This window comes from Coregonus lavaretus (genome assembly GCF_964263955.1).
Source record: "Coregonus lavaretus genome assembly, chromosome: 8".
NCBI classification, from domain to species: Eukaryota; Metazoa; Chordata; class Actinopteri; order Salmoniformes; family Salmonidae; genus Coregonus; species Coregonus lavaretus.
Window position 1 is genome coordinate 32308631 of NC_139995.1, and position 10571 is coordinate 32319201.

Below are 10571 nucleotides of genomic sequence, written 5' to 3' on the forward strand. Positions count from 1 at the left end.
GACATCATCTATTATGATGAAGACGAAGAATCAACAGATGAGGTAGAATCTGAGGAAGAGGACCCAGCTGACCCTGAACCCTCTTCATCAGTTGATTCATCCTCATTATGTGCAGCATTGTCCTCCTGGTCATTATATTCTTTTATTTCAAAAATTATCTTGCAAGCCTCCTGTGCATTATAAAACTTCTGCCTCCTCATTGTGCTGCCTGTCTCTCTCAGACTAAAATGTGAAATGCCCAAACACCTGTGAGAAAATACTTGTTTTGTTGTTGTTGTTGTCATAACCATTGCTTGACCCCACACATCAAAGAAACATGATCAAAGATGTTTTGACCCCACACATCAAAGAAACATGATCAAAGATGTTTTGCCAAGCAGTATGTAAACTTTGTGCTGCGGGGTCTTTTTGATCCCAGAGGACAACAGAAGTTATTACATTTAGTAAAACACCCATAATTCAATCAAATTACTTCAAATTTGTTTGAATCATAAAGAGCATAGTATTAAACAACTACCGTTATTTTCAGACTAAATATGTAACACAGAATTGATTGAAAATGTATACTGTATGCTTTATAAACAGTCAAACCAGGCAGGACAAAAGGTGTGATTATGGGCTGTCATTAATAAAAATAAAATGATTCAAAAACAGCATCCTCACTAAACTTTTACAAATACCACTCAGTGATAAGTCAAATAGTCAAAATAATAATAGGTCAAAATAATTCATAGTTTCATTGTATTTTTACTCAAAAACAGGGTATACTTTTATGTAAACAAGGTCTATTGGCTCTAAATTCCAAAACAAATGAAAAAAATTCTAGTAATGGGTTGAACAGAAGTAAGACTAAAGATGTAACACAGAATTGATTGAAAATGTATACTGTATGCTTTATAAACAGTCAAACCAGGCGGGGTCATTTTTGACCCGAGAGGACAAAAGGTGTGATTATGGGCTGTCATTAATAAAAATTAAATGATTCAAAAACAGCATCCTCACTAAACTTTTACAAATACCACTCAGTGATAAGTGAAATAGTCAAAATAATAATAGGTCAAAATAATTCATAGTTTCATTGTATTTTTACTTAAAAACAGGGTATACTTTTATGTAAACAAGGTCTATTGGCTCTAAATTCCAAAACAAATGAAAAAAATTATAGTAATGGGTTGAACAGAAGTAAGAATAAAGATGTAACACAGAATTGATTGAAAATGTATACTGTATGCTTTATAAACAGTCAAACCAGGCGGGGTCATTTTTGACCCCAGAGGACAAAAGGCGTAAGGCATTTGGGAGGACAACACGAGGGTTAAGTAAATTATGATGAACTTCACAGGGTGGTGAAAGTGCACGGGGATAAGATTGATGCTGCTTTCCAATAAACATCAAGGGTCTTATTCTGATGACATGATGATCGATGCTTGACTGCCATTTGACAAATAAAAAATGTTTTTTATTTATCCATAATAATCTTATGTAGACTAGACAACCCGCATAGCCTACCACACTGTATCTGCGAGCTGTTGGCTAGAGCAGGGTTTCCCAAACTTGGTCCTGGGGCCCCCCCTGGGTGCACATTTTGTTTTTTGCCCTAGCACTACACAGCTGATTCAAATAACCAACTCATCAAGCTTTTCGGACCGAGTTTGGGAAACCCTGGGTTAGAGCGCAGGTGCCAAGACCAGAGTAGGCACATTTGCTGTTTAACACAACCATTTTTGTTACATAACTATCGGTAGAGTTGAAAATGCTATGGAAACACATGGAACTTAAGTTATGTCCCGAATAAAAATCTAAAGCGAAAAAGTACAATTTGTGTACACTACATAATCACGGACTGATTTTTATCCTCAACAAGTCCATTTGGTGGAAACATGCCACTGGTGGGAAAAATTACATATTTTCTTTATGCGGATTCTAGAATATTCACATGAAACTCTGTCGTCAATTGGATGGAAACCTAGCTACAGAAATCACTAGCCACTGTTTTGCCATTTCCTGATATTTTTGAGACAATCAACACAAAATGTATATCCAGCAGTGCAACATGGACCTAATGTTGTGTCAAATATTGCTATCCATCTGTGGTTGTGTGGTCCAATTATATTGGGTGAATTGACTGGGACACTTTTTTCCCCTCATAATCATAGTCATTTTGACCAAGAGAGACGTTAATCAGTCCCTGTGGCATTTAGAGCAGAACACAAATTTATGGCTGAGGGCAGTGACCAGAGGCTATATTGGCAGATGTTATGTGTATTGACTAACTATGAGCAAATACAAGTTGGTCTTGATACTACACAGCCTATATTATATTCCAGTAACACCTTCAACCTGGCATCTATGAATGCTACCCTTGAGCCAAACACTCTTTCAAGTCCCTATGTCCAAAAACATGGACATGATGGACAACTTACTTTTAAACAGTTTAATACATTTCGTTTGAACAAGATGGGAAAACACAATTATTACAACAAGTGAAAGATGGATAAGCAGAATGACCACAGTTAAAGAGCTGACTATTCATTTTGGCACTTCCTCTTCCTGTGGCACAAATCATCCTGGCTCAGCCAAAGAGGAAGGATATTTCTGCAATGCATATGCTTTAAAATCTCCATAGGGGTGGGTACACTCCTTTACATAATCACGTTTGAATTAACCTTTCCCCTATTAGGATGTTCTTAATGTATTTGTGCACATCAAAACTAGTTATGTTTGTCCATGATCAAATAAATACAATGCAGAGCTAGTGTGCAAAGTTTAAGATGGCATTAAATGAGTCAATCCATTGTACATTGTGGGAGAAGCTGTGGTATTATCATCACCATCCAGTAGCCAAATACACACAGTGTGAAGTGTCTTTTGTGGTCCCACAGACCAAATACAAAATCATAAAAATACATAGCTAGTTAAAAAACAAAAAGGTCAAACATGGAAATGGTCACAAATGTAGTTGTCAATCCTCAGCCAAACTGCAGCAACCAGTCCAGCATACCATCTTGGTTTAGGTCAATGTCTCTCCTTTTGTGACCTAAACAGAGAAAGAGGTTTAGAGAACACATTATGATGACATCCAGTAACGTACAGGGAAAACAAACTGGAAACATTTAATTTATTTACAATATAGAATTAGAGTGGCAATTCTGACACTTACCCTTGCTTCAATGTACTCAATTCTCCGCTCTAACGCTGTCAGCTTTTCGTTCAGGGTGGCCAAACGAGACCGGCAGGACATATCTAAAGCAAAGGAAATATAAGGTCCACATATTTTCATTTCTGATCACATCAATGTCACTCATAAGTAAATATGGTTAATTGACTTTGAATCAAATCGCATCAATATCACAGGTTATGAAGATAATGCACATGTTCATAATCTCCCAAGTGTAGGCTAACTATTGCACTGTAGTTCAATAATGCAATCAATTTGTCTCAATTTACAGTATACATGGGTCAGGTAGGTTCCAAAGTACATAGAGGCTAGCTACGCCCTGCCCCAGTATCTGTGCGTTAGAGATGTTGACGGTGAGTATGACGTGTCTCCTCTCTAATGCCCAGGAAGCTCCAACACAAAGCTCTGCAAGTGTTATAATCAGGGGTGTAGTGCTGCCAGAGCGCGGAGCAGCGGCGCTCCCTCACCTTTTTCAATTTGAGAATACAGAGCTGGTAGAACTATTTCTGGAAAATGTATTCTGATAAATGCTAAATAAATTATATTTAATTACCACAAATTATACGAAAATGATAGATTGACAAACCAAACATATATATAGAAACACTGGTGGTGGCGAGAATGATGAACTGTAGGCTACGTGTGTGCACTACGGATTGACCACTTTGGCCAATCAGAAAGTTAAAAAAATGAATCCTAATTCACTGTGTCTGCCTTTACGTTCATAAAACTCCACGGAACCTCTCTTGCGCAGTGGAACCCAGAACGATATGTGACCATTTGGTTACAGTGACACCGTTCTGCCGAGGACACCCACACCAGAGTGGCCACCACAAAGCCCAAGGAGCCTGACCCTCTCTGGAAGTTGCTGTCGCAACCCCTATTACTAGCCTGTTCAACCTCTCTTTCGTAACGTCTGAGATCCCCAGAGATTGGAAAGCTGCCGCGGTCATCCCCCTCTTCAAAGGGGGTGACACTCTAGATCCAAACTGTTACAGACCCATATCCATCCTGCCCTGCCTTTCAAAAGTTTTTGAAAGCCAAGTCAACAAACAGATCACCGACCATTTCGAATCCCACCGTACCTTCTCCGCTATGCAATCCGGTTTCCGAGCTGGTCATGGGTGCACTTCAGCCACGCTCAAGGTCCTAAACGATATTATAACCGCAATCGATAATAGACAGTACTGTGCAGCCATTTTCATTGACCTGGCCAAGGCTTTCGACTCTGTCAACCACCGCATTCTTATTGGCAGACTAAATAGCCTTGGTTTCTCAAATGACTGCCTCGCCTGGTTCACCAACTACTTCTCAGATAGAGTTCAATGTGTCAAATCGGAGGGCCTGTTGTCTGGACCTATGGCAGTCTCTATGGGGGTGCCACAGGGTTCAATTCTTGGGCCGACTCTTTTCTCTGTGTATATCAATGACGTCGCTCTTGCTGCTGGTGACTCTCAGATCCACCTCTACGCAGACGACACCATTTTGTATACATCTGGCCCTTCATTGGACACTGTGTTAACAAACCTCCAAACGAGCTTAAATTCCATACAACACTCCTTCAGTAGCCTCCAACTGCTCTTAAACACTAGTAAAACTAAATGCATGCTCTTCAACCGAACGCTGCTTGCACCCGCCCACCCGACTAGAATCACTACTCTCGACGGGTCTGACCTAGAGTATGTGGACAACTACAAATATCTAGGTGTCTGGTTAGACTGTAAACTCTCCTTCCAGACTCACATTAAGAACCTCCAATCCAAAGTTAAATCTAGAATCGGTTTCCTATTTCGCAACAAAGCCTCCTTCACTCATGCTGCCAAACATGCCCTCGTAAAACTGACTATCCTACCGATCCTTGACTTCGGCGATGTCATTTACAAAATAGCCTCCAACACTCTACTCAGCAAATTGGATGTTGTCTATCACAGTGCCATCCGTTTTGTCTCCAAAGCCCCATATAATACCCACCACTGTGACCTGTACGCTCTTGTTGGCTGGTCCTCACTACATATTCGTCGCCAAACCCACTGGCTCCAGGCCATCTATAAATCACTGCTAGGCAAATCCCCGCCTTATCTTAGCTCATTGGTCACCATAGCAACACCCACCCGTAGTCTGCGCTCCAGCGGGTATATCTCACTGGCCGCAATTCCTTCCAGTTCTCTGCTGCCAATGACTGGAACAAATTGCAAAAATCTCTGAAGCTGGAGACACTTATCTCCCTCACTAACTTTAAGCATCAGTTGTCAGAGCACCTTGCCGATCACTGCACCTGTACACAGCCCATCTGAAATTAGCCCGCCCAACTACCTCATCCCTATATTGTTATTTATTTTGCTCATTTGTACCCCAGTATCTCTATTTGCACATCATCTCTTGCACATCTATCATTCCAGTGTTAATACTAATTGTAATTATTTTGCACTATAGCCTATTTTATTGCCTTACCTCCATAACTTGCTAAATTTGCACACTGTATATTATATGTATTTCTGTTGTATTTTTTACTTTGTTTTGTTTTACCCCATATGTAACTCTGTTGTTGTTTTTATCGCACAGCTTTGCTTTATCTTGGCCAGGTCGCAGTTGTAAATGAGAACTTGTTCTCAACTGGTTTACCTGGTTAAATAAAGGTGAAATAAAAAATAAAAAAATAAAAAAAAGCCCTGCTTGGGATATTTAGCCTATTGGCTGAGATGCAGGGCCTGTTCTAGCTTGGTATGTCAGGGTGGGAAATGTGAATTGGGCCATGTTGGAGGTAATAATGCAATTAGTTTATAGTTTATTGAGATGCATGAATACACTACACCAAAAGCTAGTTTTTATGGCAGTTTCTTCTTCTACGTAGTAATGATTTATGTTCACAACTTGGTCAATAGATTTGATGATTTGACTATGCAAATAAATTACGAATTGATAGTTCACCTCTCTGTATATTGTAAACGTGTTCAAGCTAATCAAATCAAAGTTAATTTATGATACAGAAGTGTAAGCTGCACAATACAATGAAATGCCTACTCGCAACTAAAGGCCTCTCCTCGAAAACAGTGCAATGCCATTTGTACTTGTATTTAAATTAGGCTATAGCCTAAAAATAACTATACCACATAGTTGTAGGCCTATTAGGCAACAACACAAAATCCTGAACTGGCCGAATGGCAGAGCTATGATTCAGCTATCCTTCAGCACCACAAGTCTCCCGAGTGGCGCAGTGGTCTAAGGCACAGCATCGCAGTCCTAGCTGTGCCACTAGAGATCCTGGTTCGAATCCAGGCTCTGTCGTAGCCGGCCGCGACCGGGAGACCCATGGGGCAGCGCACAATTGGCCCAGCGTCGTCTAGGGTAGGGGAGGGAATGGCCGGCAGGGGATGTAGCTCAGTTTGTAGAGCATGGCGTTTGCAACGCCAGGGTTGTAGGTTCGATTCCCACGGGGGGTATAAAAATAATGTATGCACTAACTGTAAGTCGCTCTGGATAAGAGCGTCTGCTAAATGACTTAAATGTAAACAAGTTGGTTCAACTTCTTTAACATCATTGCTCGATCCTGGCGCTCCAATCATTTAAAATAACACTCAAGATATGTTGCCTACGCCTAATAGTCATACTCATCACTTATTATTACAACTAGAAGAAGACTATCACTTCTCACAATTGTGTTAAGTTAGATCAAAGCTGAATCAATGTCTCGCAAGATCACATAATCATTCATTCATATTTTCCATAACCGAATATAATAGCATAGCATAGTAGGCCTATAACGTTACACCAACAAACAAACAAAACACTTATAGTGAGATTTTAGGATGGTTAGCTGAAGCTGAATAGTCACGTTCTCATGCACAAAAACGCAACCGAGTGTACCACTGGGCAGGATATATGCTTTGATTGAAACAAAATACAAGAAAATGTAATAGTTAACACCAACTGTGCTAATTCGCTCACGAAACAGTAGTTCAAAAAGATCGAAATACATAGGCTATTCCCATTAAAATGATTGAGCTCAATCAAATGATTGGCATGCAGATGCAGTTTCACCGGTAAAATTGAAAGAACGATATATCACAATTGACAGCGATGATGGCTATTTTGAAATGCTTCAGGTTTGTTACAAGTAGCTCTCCAGGAACCGACCTGTGCGGTTGATTGTAAATGTTTATTTAAAGCTTTTTTGGAAGTACATACCGGCCTTGACGGGAGTAAATTGAGATAGTTGCTAAGTGAAACTCATATTTGGTGAGAAACGAACGTATTTTGACGTTAACGCTTGCTGAGCTTCCTGGGCGTAGAAGAGACGTCGTAATCATCGTCGAAATCGCAGATACTGGGGCAGCTACACCCCTCCCTTAATGCAAGTTCACACTCGTTGCAAGCTGGAGCTAGCTATCCATATTAGAACCCACAGATACAAAATCAGTGTTGGCCCACTTCATCCTATGTTAAAGTCCAGTCCATGGCACTGTAGTCATGGTAAAATCTCATCGCAAAATTAGCTAGCACGAGTATTAGCTAGCAAGCTCAGTGAAGCAGTTTCATCGATTGCTCGATAAATTATAAACGTTGCAGCAAGTCGCAACAACATTGCAAGTATAATTCTTAACACGTGTTATACGTAAGAGTCGTTTTGCAGGTATATTATTGCTGTCTTGGATGGAAACCAACTAACGTGCTAGCTAGCGTTAGCCAAGAAGAAGACCGGCAGGGCTTGAAGTAGGTTAGGCCTTAACATTGACAGCCTTTTTGTTGCGGTTACCAAGTCATCTATCTAGTTACTGAGTACTTACCGAAGGAATTTAGAAAATCTGCTATTTTCTTGATACTGCTCGTGATAACCTCAATGTATTCTCGATTTGCCCAGTCTTGGTGGATCTCCCTCTGCACAGGATCTTCTTGACCGGCCATTTTCTGTTTTGAGGAAGCTGTGTTAGCGCTAGCTACCAGCAGGTGGCGACAATTCCCTGAAACGTGAACTTCGTCTTTGGTGGGGTTTATCAGCATCCAACCTTATGGTGCATTACCGCCATCTACTGTGCTGGAGGTTGGGCCAGAGACAGAGAAACTAAATCCTACCTGCCAGCCCTGTTTCTCTTAAAAGATAACAAAATATTTGAGACTGTATCTAGTGACGTTCTACTCAATATACTATTTAAACAAATGTATCCCCTTCTCCCATATCTAAGCCTATCTTTCCCTATTACTGCCCACTCTATTAATACATGCTCCATGTTTCCTGGCAATAAATCACACTTTCCTATTGGATGCTTTCCTATCACATTAAAAGTCTTATTTAACCATTTGTGTACCACCCTTACTATTGTAAAAATAGCCTCCTCTCTTCTGTCCCTTCCTGCCATCCTCCCCTCCTTGACTTTCCTCTGTACTTGAAATAAATGCCTGCCCTTAGTATCTCTATTCCACTGCTCGTGCCATCTCTGCACCATCACTGTATATATATCAGTCTTTTTGCCTTTGCCTTGCTCATTGAAACTACAACATCAACACTACTAAGTGCTTGTTTAGCCAGTACATCAACTGTGAAATGGCCACAAAATCCTGTTACAGTATCCAGACGTCTGTTAAACAAATCAGGTAGATCAACACCCTCCCTATCTTTCCGTAATCTCTCCAACACTTCTAGATCAACTACTGGAGGCGGGAGTAGCCATGGTGGATTTACAGGAATAGCTACCGTTGGACTAAACTCCCTTCCATACAGTCCCATCTCCCTCGCCTGGGTATTACCCACCCACCCAAAGCTTGTGTTCTGTCCTCACTCATGTTCCCAGCATGCCTGTAAAATCCCTTTCGCAGGATGAGACACCCCATGTCCCTGTAGGTTGAACCAATAATTCATTGCCAGCTGCTGTCTCCTAATCTGCAATGGCATATCCCTCATTTCCACCTGTAGTGCAGACACTGGGGAGGTCCGAAACACCCCACTACATATTCTGAGTCCTTGCCCCGTATGACATCTAACCTTTTCAATGAGGTCCGGGCTGCTCGTGGAGTTGCAATGATCATGAGAACGGTGAGGAATCAGCCCAGAACTACACGGGAGGATCTTGTCAATGATCTCAATGCAACTGGGACCATAGTCACCAAGAAAACAATTGGTAACACATTACGCCGTGAAGGACTGAAATCCTGCAGCGCCCGCAAGGTCCCCCTGCTCAAGAAAGCACATATACATGCCCGTCTGAAGTTTGCCAATGAACATCTGAATGATTCAGAGGAGAACTGGGTGAAAGTGTTGTGGTCAGATGAGACCAAAATGGAGCTCTTTGGCATCAACTCAACTCGCCGTGTTTGGAGGAGGAGGAATGCTGCCTATGACCCCAAGAACACCATCCCCACCGTCAAACATGGAGGTGGAAACATTATGCTTTGGGGGTGTTTTTCTGCTAAGGGGACAGGACAACTTCACTGCATCAAAGGGACGATGGACGGCGCCATGTACCGTCAAATCTTGGGTGAGAACCTCCTTCCCTCAGCCAGGGCATTGAAAATGGGTCGTAGATGGGTATTCCAGCATGACAATGACCCAAAACACACGGCCAAGGCAACAAAGGAGTGGCTCAAGAAAAAGCACATTAAGGTCCTGGAGTGGCCTAGCCAGTCTCCAGACCTTAATCCCATAGAAAATCTGTGGAGGGAGCTGAAGGTTCGAGTTGCCAAACGTCAGCCTCAAAACCTTAATGACATGGAGAAGATCTGCAAAGAGGAGTGGGACAAAATCCCTACTGAGATGTGTGCAAACCTGGTGGCCAACTACAAGAAATGTCTGACCTCTGTGATTGCCAAAAAGGGTTTTGCCACCAAGTACTACGTCATGTTTTGCAGAGGGGTCAAATACTTATTTCCCTCATTAAAATGCAAATCAATTGTTGTTATTCTGTCTCTCACTGTTCAAATAAACCTACCATTAAAATTATAGACTGATCATGTCTTTGTCAGTGGGCAAATGTACAAAATCAGCAGGGGATCAAATACTTTTTTCCCTCACTGTATCAAGACATCAGTCAGGAAGTTAACGCTTGGTCGCAAATGGGTCTTCCAAATGGACAATGACCCCAAGCATACTTCCAAAGTTGTGGCAAAATGGCTTAAGGACAACAAAGTCAAGGTATCGGAGTGGCCATCACAAAGCCCTGACCTCAATCCTATAGAAAATGTGTGGGCAGAACTGAAAAAGCATGTGCGAGCAAGGAGGCCTACAAACCTGACTCAGTTACACCAGCTCTGTCAGGAGGAATGGGCCAAAATTCACCCAACTTATTGTGGGAAGCTTGTGGAAGGCTACCAAAAACAATTTAAAGGCAATGCTACCAAATACTAATTGAGTGTATGTAAACTTCTGACCCACTGGGAATGTGTGAAAGAAATAAAAGCTGAA

General features: G+C 41.5%; 1 protein-coding gene across 1 annotated transcript; it reads right to left on the reverse strand.

The window, feature by feature from the left end:
• Positions 1–2374: 2374 nt before the first annotated feature.
• Positions 2375–8176, reverse strand: LOC311133348 (putative protein BRICK1; the record flags this gene model as incomplete). Its single annotated transcript, XM_084166849.1, has 3 exons — positions 2375–3037; positions 3161–3243; positions 7963–8176. The coding sequence occupies 3 exons, from the start codon at positions 8174–8176 to the stop codon at positions 3011–3013; spliced, it is 324 nt and encodes a 107-aa protein (XP_084022975.1). The 3' UTR covers positions 2375–3010.
• Between the last annotated feature and the right edge of the window lie 2395 nt (positions 8177–10571).